Genomic DNA, 20,065 nt, shown 5'->3' with positions numbered 1-20,065 from the left:
AGGTATAGCTGATCAAAATTGAATGGTAAAAAGGTAGTAAAATCCTCATTCTTAAAAATCGGCATTGAGAGATACTGGCTAAAATTGACACATCAACAACAAAAAGCTTAAAAGGAAAGGTTAAAGCAGTTACCTCTGAAGAGTAGGTCTAGGCGTAGGGAGTAGAGGAAACTGTTATTTGTTATAAGCTCTTTAGGTTAAGATTTTTTGTGTGTTTTTTTTAACGTGCATATATTACACTTTGATTAAAAAGTAGTACCTGTTAAAGTTATTTTACTTGTGCCCAAGATAAATGTGTTGTCACTCTGTTAGAGCCACTTATGCCCATCAGTCACTCTTCTGTCTACCTGGGTTGGGCTGTTTACATGGAATGCACGGAATGTTATATGTGAGTTAGGGACAGTGCCACTCTAGACCATGCTACCTCAACAAAGTTTCACATTTTTCAAACTTTCCCTTCATCTGTTAACATTTAGACAGTAAATGAAGATTAAGTTCAAGAAATATCTCTTGGGAGAGTCGCTTAAAAAACACACACACCACAGAGAGACCTCAGGAAATCAAATTTGTATTAGCATTATTTTAGCCAGTGCTTTCTTCATCCAGATTTATTTCCCTTCTGGGACCTTCATAGTTTTCATCTAAGCAAATTGCCAAAACACATTACTTCTGATTTTATATAGACTATCAAGTTAGGATACAAAAAGCATTTACAAGTAAGTACCAAAACATTTATGACCTTATAATTTTATGATGCAAGAAAAGGGACACAGATAAGAAAAACAAATAAATTATAATCTAAAGAGTTACATACAACACTTCCTTTGATTATTTATTAAAATCCACAAGAAAAGTGAAAGGAATGTTAGTAAGCCTTTATAAACAATTGTGAACACAACTGACAGCGTTTTCTTCAATTTCCTGCTCACACCCCCAACTTAAGAGGCACTGGAGACAGCCAGCTTCTTCAAATGATCCATGAACACCTGCAAGCTAACGTCGTCAGTTAGGATGGGTGCTCCCGTTTCCTGAAATTTAATGATAAAAATTTACTAGCAGGTATCTTAAAAACTGTTTAGAATTCATGAGTTATTAAGGACTCAGAAAATTCACAAGTGTTGTTCAATTCAGAACATTCACACGTATTGTCCCTTCTGCTGTGAGTACTCCTGCCAACCCCATCCTCTGCCTAGCTAACGAATTATTTCAACTGAAGCCTAATTCCTCACAAAACCCTTCACTGACCCACTGAGCTCAGGCCATCCCTGCCACTAGACAGTTCTGAGCATATCCTCTTCTACTTCCCCAGTCTCCACAGTTCAAAGGGTTCATCCAGAGTCTGGCTCCCCCCAGGTACAAGCTCCTAGAGGCCCGCACACCCTGCCTCGCATCTTCCCCCCACTCTGTCACAGCACCTAGCCAGGTGCTCTTAAATGCTCTGCTTACAACAGAAGCTTGATAATGGCATATTCACAAATGAGTGAAACATATCTCCACTGAACAGATGGGTATTTGTACTATAGGAAAATGCTTATGATTTATATAATGTTAAGGGAAAGAACTGAACAAAAATCTTGACTTCTCAAATTTGTAAAATTTTTTTTAAAAAGTAAAGAAAGAAAAAGATGTACATGACATACACATTTTATATTGCCTAGCAAGATGCCACAAGTAGTTAACTCTAGATAGCTGCACTATACGTAATTTTAATTTTTTCTTACTCTTTTTTTACATATTAAAATTTCCTAAAATAAAATTATACTACTATAATTAGGAAAATGCAAGCATGATTTAAAATTTTATAAGAAGACTTCTGGGAGGAAGGAGTAGATGTACTTTTTCTTATTTTTTCACTAGATACAACTAAAAACCCTGGACATTTTATATAAAACAAACATAAGAAGATTCTGAAAAGTAGAGAGAAGATAGCAGACAAACTAGGGACCTTGGGGTCCAAGGAGAAACACAGTGTTGAGTTCCCTGGGTTTTCTTTATGCCTCACACATCCCAGACTTGGAGCTAAAGAAGCTGACAAATGGTCACTGAGCATAGACAAAAACAACAAAAGCCCACTTTCTCAAGCCAAAGAATCAGGACAGCCCAGAAAGACAGTAACAAGGGACCCCAACAAACCCATCAGGGCCGCATCAGAGAAGCCCAAGTATAGTGCCAGGAATGTCATCCCCAGTAGTCAGTAAGAAGTCACCTAACCCCTACAGTATCAGTAGAGACCCTTAGAGGAGGCAGTAATAAGATGTCCCTCCCCCACCCACAGTGGGCAGGGGATGATGTCAGAGGAGATCTAGGGGAGACGCAGCACTTTCACCTCCACCCAGCAGTAATAAGGCAATCTCCACAGCAGGATCAGTGGAAACTAGTAGGGAGCTGGAATCCCCATCCCCACCCAGCAATAACAAGGAATCACCCCCAACCTCAGGTGTCAATAGAAGCCAATGGAAAATCAGGACTTCTATTTCCATCTGGCAGTAATAAAACAATGTCTTCCCCTGCTGTGCCCCTCCCCTGCCAGAGCTGCATGACAAAAAGCCAACTAAAACAGCAAGTTTAAATATTATAGATCCAGAAACTGATAACACATGAAAATGCCCACGTTTCAATAAAAAAACACTTGTCATACTAAGAGCCAACATCTCAAAGTGAATGAAAAAAGAGTCAACAGATGTTAACACCATGTTGACAACAATGTTAGAATTATCTGACAAAGACCTTAAAGCAGCCACAATAAAAATGCTTCAATGAGCAATTATGAACACACCTAAAATAAATGAAAAAATACAAAGCCTCAACAAAGAAAAACAAAGTCTCAGGAAAGAAGTGGAAGACATAAAAAAGAACCAAATGGAAGTTTTAAAACTAAAATATATAGCAACAAATAAAAAGCTCAGTGTATAAGCTCAACAGCAGAAAGGGAACACAGAAAATCAGTAAACTGGAAGATAAAATAATAGAAATTACCCAACTGAAGAACAGAAAGAAAATAGATGGAAAAAAGAATGTGCAGGGCCTCTGGGAAGTGTAGAAGTACAAAAGACCTAACATTCGTGTCACTGGTGTCCGAGTGAGAAAAGAAAAGGAGGGCAGGATGAAAAAGTATTCAAAGAAATAATGGCTGAAAACTACCCAATTCTGGCAAGAAACAAAGTATACGGAATCAAGAAGATGAGTAAATTCCAAAGAAATCCACACCAAAACACGATACTTTAACTTTTGAAAACTAACAACAAAGAAAAGAATCTTAAAAGCAGCCAGAAAAAAATGATACCTCATCCACAGGGGAAAAACAGTAAGAATGATAATAAATTTCCATACAGACCACAGAGGCCAGAAAAACGGCAAAATATTTCTTAACTGCCTAAAAAAAAAGAATGTCACTACCGTGTTTCCCCGAAATTAAGACCTAACTGGAAAATAAGCCCTAGCATGATTTTTCAGGATGACATCCCCTAAGCATAAGCCTTAATGCGTCTTTTGGAGCAAAAATTAATATAAGACAGGGTCTTATTTTTGGGGAAATCAAGAATCTCAAATGAAGGAAAACTAAGAATCAGTCTATCACCAGTAGACCTATCCTCAAAAAATGGCTCAAGGAAAACTCTAAACAGAAAGGAAATGATAAAAGAAGGAAACTTGGAGTACCAAGAAAGAATAAAGAACAAAGTAAGCGAAAATATAGATAAATGTAATAGGCTTCCCATCTTCTTTTGAGATTTATAAATTGTTTCATTGAGAAACAATTGGTTGAAGGAAAAACCATAACTCATGTATGTAGAGGAAATATTTAACACAATTATAAAAGAAGCCGGGTAAAGGGACATAAAGGGGTGGTAAGTATATCTCACTTTGTATACCTCACTTGTACTGGTCAAAATAACAATACCACTGGTGATTCTGAGACTCTGCCCCACACAACTTATAGTCCAGCCAAGTGGCTTCCAGTGGCTTTTCCATCAAAACGGCCTTGTCTTGGCTCCTGCTGCACTTTCCTAAAATCTCTTAAAGATTCACAAATCCCAAACAAGCAGCATCTGGCCTCGGCGTGCCCCACACCTCTTGCTAAGCAGCCCCAAGCCTGGCTCTAGGGGTAGCCAGTATTGGTCTGCAAGTTAGCCTCTCAGAGGCACCTCCAAGCACAGCATAGGTGGAAGACATCTGCAGATCACTCTGTGGCTCATACCAACTGGCCTCATGGGGCAGGACACAGGCAGAAGCTGAACTTGGCCTGTGGCGGGCACTTCCCAGGAGGCCCCAGGGCCTGCATGCCTAGTGAGCACCACTCAGCTACCTCCACAGATGATACACCCAAAGAGCCAACTGGGCAGGTACCAGAGCCCCGCTAAAGCAAATCCAGCTCCGTTGGGTCAGCCCCTGCACAATAGCTCCTCCATTGGAGTCAAGACCAGTCCTCACCACGAATCAGCCTGAGTGTCAATCCCTCCCATTGATGTGCAAACAGCCACCAATGCTCAGCTACAACAGAAGGGCACACACAACACATACAAGGGACACACATGGATCACCTAGCTCAGGTGACCAGGAAGACTGCACCACGGGGCGCCACAGCACACCTACCACACAAGCCCAGTCTACGAAGGCCAAGAGACATAGCAGTCCTGCCTAATATATACAAACAAACATAGGGAGGCAGCCAAAATGGGGACACAAAAAAATATGTCCCAAATGAAAGAACAGAACAAAGCTCCAGAAAAAGAACTAAACAAAATAGAGACAATCTACCAGATGCAGAGTTCATAACACTGGTTATAAGGATGCTCAGTCATCTCAGGGAGAACTTCAACAAAGAATAGGAAACATAAAAATGGAGACAGAAAACATATAAAAGAATCAGTCAGAAATGAAGAATACAATAACTGAAATAAAAAATACATTACAGGGAACCAACAGTAGATTATATGAAGCATAGGATCGAATCAGTTATTTAGAAGATAGGCAGCAGAAAACACCCAATCAGAACAGCAAAAATAATTCAAAAAAATGAGGATGCCTTATTCCCCCGAAAATAAGACCTAGCTGGACCATCAGCTCTAATGTGTCTTTTGGAGCAAAAAGTAATAAGACTTTAATAAGACTGGGTCTTATAGTAAAATAAGGCTGGTTCTTACATAAAACTTGGTGTTATATTATAGTAAAATAAAACCGGGTCTTATATTAATTTTTGCTCCAAAAGATGCATTAGAACTGATTGTCTGGCTAGGTCTCATTTTCAGGGAAACATGGTATATACAATGGAATATTACTCAGCCATAAAAAAGGATGAAATCTTGCCATCTGCAACAACATGGATGGACCTAGAGGGTAGTGTGCTGACCAGAGTAAGTCAGAGAAAGACAAATGCCATACGGTTTCACTTACATGTAGAATCTAAAGAACAAAATAAATGAACAAAACAGAAACAAACTCATAGATACAGGGAACATGTTGATGGTTGCCAGAGGGGGTCGGGGGGAGGATAAGGCAGTGGGCGAAAACGGTGAAGAGATTAAGTACAAACTGGCAGTTACAAAAGAGTCATGGGAATGTTAAGTATAGCTATATATAAGGAATACAGTCAAGAATGGTGTAATAGTGACGTATGTTATCAGATATGTACTAGATTTATTGGGGTGATCACTTTGTAAGTTATATAAATGTCTAATGCCTATGTTGTATGCCTGAAACTAATATAATATTGCATGTCAACTGTAATTGAAAATTTTAAAAATTATTAAAAAAATAAAAATGCAAAAAAAAAAGAACAAAATAAATGAACAAACAAAACAGAAACAGACTCATAGATGCAGGGAACAAGCTGATGGTTGCCAGATGGGAAAGGGGGTTGTGGGGCAGGGTGGAAAAGGTGAAGTGATTAAGAAGCACAAATTGGTAGTTATGAAATAGTCACGGGTATATAAAGTAAAGACCAGGGAATATAGTCAATAATATGGTAATAACTATGAATAGTGCCAGGTGAGTACTAGGCTATTCAGGGAATAACTTTGTAAATTATATAAATGTCCAATCACTATGCTTGAAACTAATATAAAATAATACTGAATGTCATCAATTGTAATTGAAAAATTTTAAAAAGAGGGGGAAAGATGAAGGGGAATAAGGGATTAAAAACAAAGAAAATACCAAAAAACTGAGAAGCTATGCATATATTAATGCTCTACACTCTAGAGCAACCAGAGGTAACCACTAAAAAAAGCTTCAGAGAGAGACACACGCAAAAACACTATAAACAAGTTAAAACGGAATTCTAAAAAATGTGCAAGTAATTCACAGGAAGGCAGTAAAGACAAAACAAACAGAAAACAAAAAAATAAAATGGCAGACTTAAGCTCTAATACATCAATAATTACATTAAATACTCATATAAATAAATAGTCCAAATACATCAATTATAAGAGTTCAGTAGAGTAGATTAAAAACCATAACACAAGTATGTGCTATCTATAAGACATTCACTTCAAATATAATGATAGAAACAGACTGAAAATTAAGGGATGGAAAGAGCTATATCATGCAAACAGAACTACCAGAAACAGATGGAGACATTACATAATGAATGATATAAGGTCAACCCACCAAGACATAGCAATCCTAAATGTGTATGCAACAAACAACAGAACTGCAAAATAATGTGAACTAAAACTGATAGAACTCAAAAGAAAAATAGATAAACTCACAACTAGAGTCGGAAACTTCAACACCCTCTCTCAACAAGTGACAGAACAACTGGACAGATAAATCAGCACAGATATATAAGAATTATTAACTCACATTATTAACACAGAATTTAATTAACATTTATAGAACACTCTATCCAACAACAGCATACTACACATTCAAGTGACCATGGAACATACGCCAAGATAGATCATATCCTAGGCCACAAAACAAACTTCAATAAATTTATAAGAATTGAAATCATACCAAGTGTATTCTCCAACCACAATGGAATCAAAATAGAAATTAGTAACAAATAATAAGAAAATCTCCAAATACTTGGAAACTAAGCAACACTTCTAATCTATGAGTCAAGGAGGAACTCTCCAGGGAATTTTTAAAAGCTGTATCAAATTGAACGAGAATGAAAATAAAACACATCAAAGCCTGTGGGACATAGCCAAAGCAATGCCAAGAAGGTAATAGCACTAAATGCATACACTGGAGAAGAGGAAAGTCTCAAATCAATATAATCTAAGCCCCCACTTTAAGAACTTAGAAATTAGTAATATAAACCTAAAGCAAGCAGAAAGAAGAAAATAATAAAGTTTGGAGCAGAAATCAATAAAATTAAAAATAGACACTAGAACAAGAAAAAGAAATAAAAGGTATTCATATTGTAAAGGAAGAAATAAACGCTCACTATTTGCAGATGACATGCTTGCCTATGCTGAAAATCCCAAGGAATCTACAAAAAAACTCCCAGAATAAGTGACTCAGAAAGGTCACAGGATACAAGATAAATACACAAAAATCAATTGTATTTCTATGTACTAGAAATGAACACTTGGGCACTAAAATTAAAATTACAATACCATTAACAATCACTAAAACAAAAAACTAGTAAAAATATACAACACTGAAGAAATCAAAACAGATTTAATCAACAGAAAGACATACTGAGTTCATGGATTAGAAGGCTCAATATAGTAAAGATGTGAATTCTCTCCAACTGAGAGAGGTTTAATGCAATTATATCAAAATCCCAAAAAGATTTTTTTTAAATATAGACAAGATTATTCTAAAATTCATATGTAAAAGCAAAGGAACTAGGATAGCTAAGACAATTTTGAAAAAGAAGAACAAAATGGGAGAAATCAGTCTGATTTCACGACAGCTACGTCATCAAGACTGCATGTTATTAGTAGAGAGACAGAAACACAGATCAACAAAACAGAGCAAAAAACCCAGAAATGGACTCACACAAATATACCCAACTAATCTTTGACAAAGATACAAAAGTAATTCAGTAGAAAAAATATAGCCTTTTCAATAAATTGTACGGGAGCAAACATCCATATGCAAAAAAGAAAGCTATGCCTCCTATCTTACACAAAAATTAATTTATAATGGATCAAGGACTAAAATATAAGCATAAAAGTCGAAAAACAAACACAGATCTTTAGTATCTAGGGCTAGGCTGAGTTGTTAAGACTGACACCAATAGCACAATCCATAAAAGGAAAAAATGATAAAGGGGACTTCATAAAAATAAAAACGTGTGCTCTGCAAAAGAGCCTGTAGAGAGGATATACAGATAAGCTACAAGTGAGAGAAAATATATACACAAATCACATATCCAACGAAAGACTAGCATCGTGAGTATATAAAGGACTAACAGCTCAACAGTAAAAAAGCAAATAATCCAATTAGAGTGTGGAAAAAGTACACAGAGATATCATTGAAGAAGATACGCAGATGGAAAAAAAAGCACATGAAAAGATGTTCAACATCACTAGCCATTGGGAAAATGTAAATTAAAACCACTGTGTTATATCACTACACACCTATCAGATTAGCTAAAATAAAAATAAGGACAATACCAAATGCTGCCAAGGATGGAGAGAAACTGATCACTCATACATTGCTAGTAGGGATGTAGAAGGACAGTCACTCTGGATAACAGTATGGCAGTGCCTTAGACTAACCATGTAACTACCAAACAGCTGAACAAATGTGTTCTTGGGCATTCATCTCAGAGAAATGAAGACTTACGTTCATAAGAAACCTGTGAATATTTAAAGCAGCTTTTTTCCTAATAGAACCTGTGAACAACCTAGATATCCTTCAAAGGGTAAATGATTAAACAACTGTGGTACACTTATACCATGGAATACTACTCAGCAAGTAAAAAGAAACAAATTATTGATACATACCACAACCTGGAGGAATCTCTAGATAATTATGCTGAGGGGGAAAAAGGCAATCCCAAGGATTATGTACCATGTGATTTCATATATACAACACTCTTGATGACAAAATTATCGAACTGGAGAACAGATTAGCAGTTGCCACGCATTAAGGGGTGGAGGCAGGAGGGAACTGAGTGTGACTATAAAAGGGCAACGTGAAAGATTCTTGTGGTGTCAGAAATGTTCATCTAGACTGTTTATCAACATCAATATCCTGACTGTGATATTGCATTACAGTTTTGAAAGATATCATCATTGGGGGAACTGTGTAAAGGGTATAAGGAATCCCTGTTTTATTTTTTACAACTGCATATAAACTTACAATTACCTCATAAAAAGTTTTAAAAATGTTTTAAGAAAACAGAATGACTCATTTGAGAGAGACACAAATGGTAGGAATAGTCAGATAAAGAATCAGAGGCTGAAAAGAGGAGGCCGATCCCATGGCGAGCAGCTGTACATGTTTTTGCTATCCTCCTGGGAGAGAGAAAGGAAGAAGGGGAGGACTTGGGGCAACGCGGCTCTGTCTATGAGAGCCAAACGGAGGCCATACTACGGTGTTCTGTCCTCTGGCCTGAACCTGTCATATTATGTTACATATTGCAGAAGGGGATTCACACTGAGTAGATCCACCCCCCAACCCCAAGCCATGTTCAAAGTTTTTTCCCCAGCAAAATACCCAAGTTATTCTGTCTGTGGGCCAAAAGGAATCCAATCTGTAACAAAGTTTTTTAAAAAGTAGCCTGGCCTTCTCTCCAAATACCTGACAATTTCTTACCTGTCCCCAAGCATACAAGTTATTGTGTGTCTGAGATGGGTTCACTTTGGATAAAAGGAAACGAGCCTTAAAAAAAAAAAAGACAAAGATTAAAAGTGGCATTAATATTAGTATCCTAGGAAAAAAAGGTTTTACATTTCTCTTGTTAAATTAGAAAGTCTTTACTGCACAGGAACCCATTTCTTTAGCTTATTTTAAGCCCAATAGCTTTCCATTTGCTAGGGTTCCAGAAACATGAAATATGTATTTTATTTTGGCAATCCTCTACTTTTACATTAATATATTTTGACCACTCATTTAAAAAGAAGTTATATTTGGAAGTTTATCTGTATGCAAATTTATGTCACCAAATAAAAAAATATTAACCATGCTGTTTGGATTTATAGCCATAAAAATATATCATGAAAACAACTGAATACCAGAGCTAATTCAGCACTCACTTGACTGCCTCCATGCTCTGTGTTAATGTAACGTGGCATTGGGAAGCGCGCTTGCAGAATTTCTTGAGCATCATCCAGTGGTGCCTGCAGAAGGTGCTTGAAGTTTTCATACTCAGGCATGTCCTGGTACCCAGCTTTACGCCACTGGGCTATCGTCTACACCAAAACAAACAAACCTAAACTATTGTGGAAACACTGAAACAACAGCCTTCTTTGACACGTCTGACATTCTAACACTACCCCCGCCCCCCCAGAACTTGTTTTCAGTGAAGAAGTCTTATGTCAATAACGACAAGTTTCAGAAGGGAACTGATTAGAAGTATGAGTAAACAAAGAGGTGCACCCAGGACACCCCCACCTACACAGTTTTCCCAGAAGTGTCAGAGTCATCAGTCACACTTCTTTCTTTCTAACTGTAAATACCAACTAAATAAAACACCAGGGATTAGTTGTCCCAAGGAGCCATGGCTCCCTTCCTTTCCACTTTCACTGCCATCACTTGGTCCAGCCTCTCATTTCCTTTCACCTGGCAGGGAAAGGGATTTGTGCGCTGACTCCATAGAATCCATTCTCCCTTCTCTTTCCTATCAGCACACATTGTACACCCTCTTCCAGTGCATTGCAAGAGTCACACACACCTGGTGGGACTGACCCCATCTCTATCCCCTGCTCCTCTGGGCTCTGAGTGGGGATATTCTCAGTGGGGGTTGTATTTTACAGTACATAAAAGCTATAAAAATCAAAGTATGGGACTTAGTTAGGCAATGAGTAGAAGGCAATATACTAAATGTGGAAAGTAGACTGTCTCCCTCACTAGGCTAAATACTTTGTGTCTCATTCCTTCTTTTATTCCCATCAACAACTCGTCTAGGAGATATCTTGAACACAGGAAATAAAAAAATATTCGTTGACTAATATATATTTATAAATAAGCTGAAGTGCTTTCACATGTAGACTTAATCTGATACCAGAAAGGAAATTCTCTTTAGATGCTTTTTTCTGCAGCCTGCTCTCTCTTCTCAGAGCTTCCAGTACCATTTTCTAGGTCTTAAGTTTTTTGACTGACTGGTGGCATGGAGGAAATGACTTGGGTCCAAGAGTTCTTAAGAACATCAAGAACCAGTGGATATAGGGCTTTTGGAGGGTGAGAATTATATCACTGTCTTTATCATTAGAACCAATCACTTGCACACAGAAAGTGCTCAATAAACGTGTGAATGAACAGGATCAGGGGCTGTGGTCAGAGATGTCTATAAGGGATGAGCTGAAGGCAAAGAAGGCTACGTTGTGATTACTGCTCCTAAAGGAACCAGTGGGAACAGCAGCTGGTCACCAATGGCCCTTGGTCTAGGACCATTACTGATGGCATACCATCTGTGGGCAAGTGGCTAGCAGAGTGGGTGTTAATATGCTGAAAACAGGTTAAAGTTCTAAAATACCTATTAATATTAGGAAATGAATTCTTTCTATTATAGGAATTCTGAACCACAATTTATATCTTTTCAGGACATCGGAAATTACTTCTAATGTACAGACACTAGAAAGTCAAGTCAGCCACCAAAACAATTTACTGCAGGTAAAGAATGTACGCTAGAAGAAAAAGAATGTATCACTGAATATAATACTCAACTAGAGGATTTTCTTCAGAGGAGCCGTTCCCTTTCTTAGGTCATGAACCTCTTTGAGAAAGAAATGGACTCTTATACCCTGAAAGTCATCCACAGCCACAGACCCAGTATAAGGTTCACTGTGCCACGTTATTTAAAAAGAAACCAAAAAAAACTTTAGTCCCAAACTAGCATATATGAGTGTTTATTAATAACTCTAATATAACTCTGAATGGGTAGTAGTGTGTATAAAAAGTTTACTGAGGAAAAGTAACTGATCTTGCCTGACAACTCGAAAGCAATAAATTATAGTGATTTAAAAAAACCAGCCAAGGGGAGCCAATGGCTCAGTTGGTTAGAGCACGAGCTCTGAACAACAGGGTTGCTGATTTGATTGCCACATGGGCCAGTGAGCTGTGCCCTCCACAACTAGATTGAAGACAATGAGCTGTCGCTGAGCTTCCAGAGGGGCAGATGGATGGCTCAGTTGGTTAGAGTGAGAGCTAGTTCAATTCCCACTGGGGATGGTGGGCTGCGCCCCCTGCAACTAAGATTGAAAATGGAGACTGGACTTGGAGATGACCTGCGCCCTTCACAACTAGAATGAAGGACAATGACCTGGAGAAACACACTGTTCACCCCCTATTCCCCAATGGAAAAAAAAAGGGGACCACCCAAGATTTACTTAAAACAAATACTCTTAAAATTACTAATATACAAATACCCCAGTAGGGACCTGAAAAAAGATTTTATTCACTAGAATAAAAGCCACTGTACTCACTATAATAAACTGTGGGTTTTCTAAGCCCAGATTCTAGTTTCAACTGCACAAAAATATAAATTAAGAGGAAAGTGAAAACAATGTAAGAAAAGAAATTAATAATATCATCTTACCTCACCAAGATAAATGACAATTTGGAAGAAAGTATCCATCAGCAAAATTCTGTCAGCTAGAATGCTGCTGCTGTCCAACAATACTGGCTGAAGAAAAAAGGAGAGATAGTGTTGGTCTTCCCTCTGTTTCCCACATGGCCAGAACAGCTACAACCTCCTTTACAAATGGTACCAGGCATGGTGGCTCTTCCCCACTTCATGTCACATTCCCACTTTCTGCCTCCTGACTCAGCAGTTCTAAGCTTCAACTTTGTAGAAGAAAGAGGATCCAAATAATCACATCTTTTGGGAAGGGAGATTAATGACATCTTTTGCTCTAGGAATCAAAAGTTACTCCAAACATTCTCAGTTTCACATTAGAAATGTATTTTATCTATTAGAGAGACAAATTCTCTCAAATCTACTACAGCTGTGGATGACAGATAACAGGGATGCCTAATATGAAAAAGTACATCTTTTAATACAAGTTTTGAAAGTGTACTACAAAATATATTTTTATGATTTTTATTTCAATAATAAAAGTAACTTATACTCATTACAGAAAAATTGAACCCAAGTACAACAAATATTGATAGTTTGGCTTATTTCCATACCATTTTTAATTCCTGCAGGCTATTTAGAACACATAATTTAGGAAAGTTTCTATTTTGATTTTTTTTCATGTAACATTTTTAACATAAGGATTTACCTATTTTATTATGTTACATGAACCTTGTGAATATCTCCTAGATTACTTATTTTCCTACTATTGAGCAATTGGATTATTTTCTAATTTTCTATTTTAATAGTTCATTTACTATTTCTTTGAACAAAGCTTTTTCTATATATGAGTATTTTCTTCAGATCCAAGACATGGAATTACCAGGCCAAAGTAATTGAACACACTGAAAAAAGTACCTACATATTTTTAAAAGTTTTTTACATGTAATCCTGTCTTCTGCAGATAATAATAGCTTTACATACACGTGACTTTTTCCTATGTATATGTTTAAGACTCAGGAATGATGTTAAATTACTATAAAGATTCAAAGTTTTCTTTCTTTACAGTTTTGCTAGAGTAAATTTGCTAGAAAAAAAACCAATATACAGAGGATGCCAAAAAAATGCATACACAGTTTAAGGAAAACTGTATTAAAATTGTAATACTTGATATATACCAATAACAAAAGATGAATACAAGTCACGTTTGACTTCTGCAATTATAAGAGGTGCTCAAAGTGGTTACCATCAGCGTCCAGACACTTCTGCTTACAGTGAACTACTGCTTGAGGAACGCTGACCAAAGTATCCACTTGTATACATTTTTCTTGGCACTCCTGGTATATTAGGTGATTCCAATTCTGAGAAAAGCATTCATTAAAGCCTTACCTCTGGTGGTCCATGGAATGAATAGGAGTATAGAATAGGCTGGATCATGATGAGAGACTGGGTCAGATCCTGTCGGGCAAAATGGTGTCTGTAATATGACGACTCATCAGGACTATTGTTAAATACTTGAAGAAATGGAGATCTTCTAAGATGGAACATGAACTGCATTCACAAAGAAAAAAAGACAAAAACATACAGCTGCAAACTTCTTAGATACCCAGAAAATAGACTTGCCTTATATCTCTGAAACAGGAGCACCCAGACTTTAAGAAAATGGCCTCTGGGTTCATAAACTAGAAAGTAAATGGTGTAACATTTATGCATATCAATAAAAGAATTCAATTCTTTAAAAAAAAAAAAAATGTAAATGGTGCTACCAGGGGCTGGGGTAAGTGGGAAATGGAAAGTTGCTGTTTAATGGGTATAGCATTTTAGTTCTGTAAGATGAAAAAGTTCTGAAGATCTGTGGCACAGCAATGTGAGTATACCTAACATTATTGAACAGTCCACTTAAAACTAGTTAAGATGGTAAAATTTGTATTTTTTATAATTAGAAAATATTTTAATTATTTTAAAAGGGTTGGTGGAGCCTCTGGGTATGTCAAAGCTTCCACATGAAATGGGAAAGGCAAAGAAGCATTTATTTCTAGAGTCACTGGGCCAGGTTGTCTGCTCTCAAAGGGGTCATAGTCCAATGGGAAAAAGGGACACTTGGGGCAGCATGTTATGAGCCCCAGCACAGGAAAGTACTGCTACAGTCGGGTGGGGGTGCAAGTGAGCAGGAGACTTCCCAAAGCCACTGGAGTCTGCAATATGTTCACAAGGAGGCCAGAGGGCCAGGTAGAGGGGACTCCAGGCACAATAGCAGCAGATGAGAAGTTAGAGAGCTCATACACAGGCTAATCTGCTGGAGTGAGGGGTGGAAACGAGAGAGGGACAAGAAGATGATGCTGGAGAGGTATGTTCTTCACATGGAGAATTAGGTGGAGGGCAGACTTTCAGCTCACTCCAAAGAGTCACCAGAACATGGAAATGGGCTGCCTTGAGAAGTATAAAGCTTCCTGAGATTCTACATATTGAAGCATAGGTTCCTAAATAATCATGGCTGACATTTAATACATCCTATGTGCAAGGCAAAAAGCACTAGACAAGAATCATTTAATCCTTCCAAAAGACCCACAAGGTAGGTTCTCTTACCATCCCTAGTTTACACATCAGGAAACAGGAGTAGTCCATTTGCCCAAGGCCACCTTGCTACTGAGTGGCAGAGCCAGACTCTATCCAGGCTATTGGCTCCAGAGACTGGGTTCTTGACCTCTATCTTAGATGTCTCGACAAAAGGAACTTTAGAAACCATCTCCTTCAGTGGTTTTCAAACTGCACTCAAGTCTCAGTGAAACCTCAGGGCCGTGGGGGTGGATATGGTGCCTGGGCACAACCAGAGCAGAACCCATGTCTGTCTGCTTTACATGCCGGCTTTTAAGAGGGTCCTAAGAAAGGATTCCATAGCTGAAAAAGATGGCAAACCACTTCTCCAGACCAACTCCTTCCTACTAAAGAGAAAATCAATATCCACAGGGGTCTAGGACCTCACCCAAGATCATCAGCAGCAGAGCCAGTGCTAGAACTTGGCCCTGACTCTGGCTCATTCCACAACGCTGCACAGCCTAAACTGCCCTGTCACAGGCCCAAGGAAGGGAGCACATCAGGGACCACAGAGCCAGGGGTCAAGTGAGGTGACCTCTAAGGTCCCTTTTAACCCTAAGAGTCCAAGTTATACAAGTTCATGATTAAACCCCATGTCCACTTTCCAAAGCAAGTATTTGAAAGGATAATACTCATTTGGATATCTAAGTCCTTGCAAGGTTTATTTAAAAATGAAACTTTGCTTCTATTTATTCCTCATAAAGGTGTTCCTGAGGGAAGAAGAAATAAAGTTGAGTTTGCTTCTAGTTCTGTTAAAGCTGCACCTGTGAAGCGCTCAACCTGAAAGTCCTGGGCCCCAGCCAAGGAGCCGACTCACATATACTTAGCACTAAACATCTGATTGGCTTTAGCTCATATGATCCTCACAGCCACCCACTGAGCTGAGCTCAAATTTCCTCATTTACATGCAAGGATGGAGGTTCGGGAAAGGTCAATACCCAGATCCCTGAGAGCGGCTGCTGCGTGCTCTCTCCACTTACCCCTCCTTTCCCTTGTCAATGGCTCCCCAATGCATAGTTCCTGCGTAAAGCAGTTATTTACAGGAGCTGCTTATTACTGTTGATTCCCAGTTAAAATGCAACATAACCATGAACATATCATTAAATATTTGTCATATTAACGTGGTCTTTTATTATATTCATCTTCATGTGCACTTCATTTGTTTATTTGTTTGTTTGCTGCTGAGGTAGCTTATTGTCTATCCAGAACTTCTATAAATTAAAGATTTTGTTGTGGCCCTACAGCAACAATTCTGTTTTGCCTTTTCATGAAAGTTTATACATTTATTTTTCTCCTCTCTGCATGCCATCTTTGTCTTCTGTAGGACTCAGGCACTGTCTTGCACAGACACAGGATTTGTCTTGAAGCGAACAACCTTCATCACTAAACATACCAAGTCTTCACTTTGCCCCGAAGCAGTGTTATATTTCTATCACAATTTATTCTTCTATACTTATTTTAGAAACATGTATTGCTTACCTGAGGATATAGAGAGAAGGAATCTGATAACCTAAAAGAAGTCGGGTCTTCTTTGTTGTACTGTCCAAACTTCTGACACTGTTCAAAGAAAATAGCAAAAAGCGGGAGAAAAAAAAACCCTAAGTTAGTGTCATCTGGAAAAATCCTTGGATTAGGAGAGCCACATTCTAATCTTAACTCTGCCACTGACTGAGTCCCAGACCTGCATTTCTCAGGCATGGACAGACAGACATATCATCTGGAGTGTTGTTAAAATGCAAATTCTGATTTGGCAGACCTAGAGAGTGCTCGGAGACTGCATTTCTAACCAGCTCCCAGGCCATGCTGGTCGAGGACTACTCTGACTAGTGAGGGGCTAGATGAGTTCTCAGATGCCTCTTCCATAAGAAAACCCTCTAAGACCATAAAATACTACCAATTATAGATAAGCCTTGTATTCTCACGCTACAACTCAATTTCCTTCCTCCTTTCAAAGGCCAATGAGACTACCCACCACTTAAGCAAAGCCCTTCACTGACAATCATTTTCTTCCTACTAAATCTGATGTCCCTGCATAGTGCTCATCTTCCTGACCTCCCTAACACCACGAGCCAAGTGACTACCCAAACTTCTCAAATACTCTGTCCTTCAGCAGTTAAAATAGCACTTTGCTATTTTCCATCATCTCCCCAGCCAATCCTTCTCTGCTTTCTTCAACAGTACCTCACTTCCTACTGCTCCTAACTGAACTCCTCAGACGTTAGTTCTTTGCTCCCTGCTCCCATCCTCACTGCTTCAGCTACAAATGAACACCAGAGCCAAACCAGTATCATTCAAATCCTTCCATTATGTCCAATGCTGACCTCCACCTACCTACAGGATAGCTTTCCTTGGACATAGTTTTGCAAGTTCACATTCAATTTATCAAAAATAAACTATTACATTAAAAAAAAAGATGAATCATCCTTCACCTTAAAGCTACTCTGTTTTTCTATTTTTTATTTCACCGTCATTCTTGCAGTTACCCACACTTGGAACTTGAGTCAACATTGACTTACTGGTTTTTGATATCACATATACATGTAAGGATGGAGGTTTCACCAAGTTATATCAATTTTTCCTTTAGCATTCATCCTGATTCCAAACACTCTCCCCCACTAATTCTACTGCCACCACCCTGGTCTCAGCTCTCTTGAGCTGGCAAGCCCCTCCACCGGTCTCCCCAATGGTAGACTTTTCATGCTATGATTTACCTTATATGAAAATGGTAAATGTAAACATGAACATCACACTGCTATCACACCCTGCTTAGGAATCACACTTAAGTCCTCTCTAACATTAAGGCAGTGACTTAACCTTAAAATTAAGACATTCCATAATCAAGCTGCACTTTCCCTGCCTCTTTCCCCAATGCACAACCTGGCCTCTGTGACAGGGGTCTCGCCAATGACCCCCACATAAGCTGAAGTGCACAGCTCTCTCCAGACTCGGGCCCTCCACTTTGCAAGCCTTGCCTTCTCTGTTCCCACTGTCCTACTCTTTTTTAGAAGACTTGATTCAAGGCTCACTTTCCACATGAAGTCTTTGCCAACACTTGGACCCTTTGCTCAATTTTCAAATTGTGTTTGAAATGCTGATATTCCCTAAAAGTGGTTCCATGAAATAGTAAGGGCAAAGTTTAGGGCTAAACAAAGTTAAACGGGTTTCTTTACTGGGCTTTCAGTGCCTCTAATCACAAAAACCAGCTGTGAATTTCCCAGAAGGTAAAATTATGATGTATGGCAATTATCAATTTATTGCCTCATGGCTCCAAATTCACCCTTTTTGTTTGCTGTGACGTGAACGTGGGTTCTTTAAAATGTTTTTCCTTCGTTATCTGGCACGATGTTGAACTGTCAGTAAAGGGTGCTGGAAGCAAGTGTTTGCTTTTGGGGTTCCAGTATGCTCCACCCAGCAGCTGCCCTTGCGGCTTCTACCAATCCCTCATTATCCTAATCCCCCGCTGTGATAGTAATTCTTTATATAAACCTCCCTGTTTAAATTACTGTGTGGTTTCTCTCCTGATTAGACCCAGAATGACACAGTAAGTATCTCTCGTACACTCACTGGACCATGGCCCCCTATTTCCAAAAATAAAAAATCTCCAAGATGTGAGGGAGAAATGCAGGACACAGCATTCACAGTGACTCATCTAAGTCAAATATTAACTTACGCACATTTGCATCATTCTCTAAATGTCCTCTGTGCTTTGTTTCTTCCCAACTGTAATATATGCCCTTGGGGAAAAATGCCTGTTTAATACTTGTTTCTTATCACTCTCAGAATGTCCAGTGTTTGGCATAAGGAAACCATTTGATAAATTCTTGTTGACTGACTGTATAAAATAATAGGTTTAAGCGACAATTTTCTTTGCTCAAAAGTAGAGCAGAGACCATGATGGAACCTAGTTCCCAACTTACCAGTCGGATGAGTTGTCGGTCCAGCCACCGTAGGACATCAGGCCCCTCCTCCGACTCAGCTCGGAACACTCCTAGCCGTGCCATCAAGACTGCTGCGGCCTCCTGGTCAAATGCTGCTTCTATGTGCTTGAGCTGACTCTGAGCATCTGCCCAACTGACAATTCCAGAGTTAGTACCATGTTTACATTCAGGAGACCAGAAAGTCAGCTCTCCATTAAGATAAAGAAACATAAGTCTTGTTCCTTCATCTAAAACACAGATTCGAACTGCAATGTCACTAAGGAATCACAGGGGTTATACATACATTTTCATTTTCCCTCATGTGATCTCTGAAGGCTATAAGCACAAAAGGAAAATTATTGAGAATGTCCCAATATTCCACAAGACATCATATAAGTAGATATCCACAAGTTAAGCCTCCAGCCAGTGTTCCTTTCTCTAGGTCAATCTTTCAAAAATCTAAATGTTTTCAAATTCACAAAATGACTTCCCCAACATCATGGTAGAAGAATTAGCACATACACAAAAGTTTTCCACATGAATAAAGACACTGAATAAAGCTAAAAGACAACATACAGACTAGGAACAGATATGAGCAACAAATAATAATCATATCCAAAATACGTAAGAGTCTCTGCATATCAATGAAAAAGAAACAAGTTTCACAATGGGCAAAGACTATCACAGAAGAAATACATATGGCCAATAAGCACGGAAAGTGCTCAACCCATGATAAACGGGGAAAAACATAAAAGTGACATATTGCTCTATATTTACATGTTAAAGACTTGATAGTATCTATTATTAGTGAGGAGACAGGGCACTCTCCTTACACTACTGGGGAGAATACAAATTAGCTTCTTAGAAGACTAGTTTTGCAGTATCCAAAATTCCACTTCTATGAAGTGACTGGAAA

General features: G+C 38.5%; 1 protein-coding gene across 2 annotated transcripts in view; it reads right to left on the bottom strand.

Moving 5' to 3' along the window:
* Positions 1-552: 552 nt before the first annotated feature.
* The window catches only part of SEC23B (SEC23 homolog B, COPII coat complex component), a 41,051-nt gene continuing 21,538 nt past the window's right edge, over positions 553-20,065 (bottom strand). For both annotated transcript variants that reach the window (XM_019710724.2, XM_074317625.1), the window contains 7 exons: positions 19,150-19,303; positions 16,712-16,789; positions 14,027-14,188; positions 12,659-12,745; positions 10,158-10,313; positions 9,718-9,783; positions 553-1,028 (listed from right to left, as the gene is read on the bottom strand). In XM_019710724.2, coding sequence (XP_019566283.2) covers positions 939-1,028; positions 9,718-9,783; positions 10,158-10,313; positions 12,659-12,745; positions 14,027-14,188; positions 16,712-16,789; positions 19,150-19,303 — 793 coding nt within the window. In that variant the 3' untranslated portion in view covers positions 553-938. The remainder of the gene's footprint in view (positions 1,029-9,717; positions 9,784-10,157; positions 10,314-12,658; positions 12,746-14,026; positions 14,189-16,711; positions 16,790-19,149; positions 19,304-20,065) is intronic.

The sequence above is a fragment of the Rhinolophus sinicus genome, linkage group LG13, assembly GCF_036562045.2.
Source record: "Rhinolophus sinicus isolate RSC01 linkage group LG13, ASM3656204v1, whole genome shotgun sequence".
NCBI classification, from domain to species: Eukaryota; Metazoa; Chordata; class Mammalia; order Chiroptera; family Rhinolophidae; genus Rhinolophus; species Rhinolophus sinicus.
The sequence above is the reverse complement of the archived record's forward strand: the minus strand, read 5'-3'. Positions and strand labels throughout refer to the sequence as shown.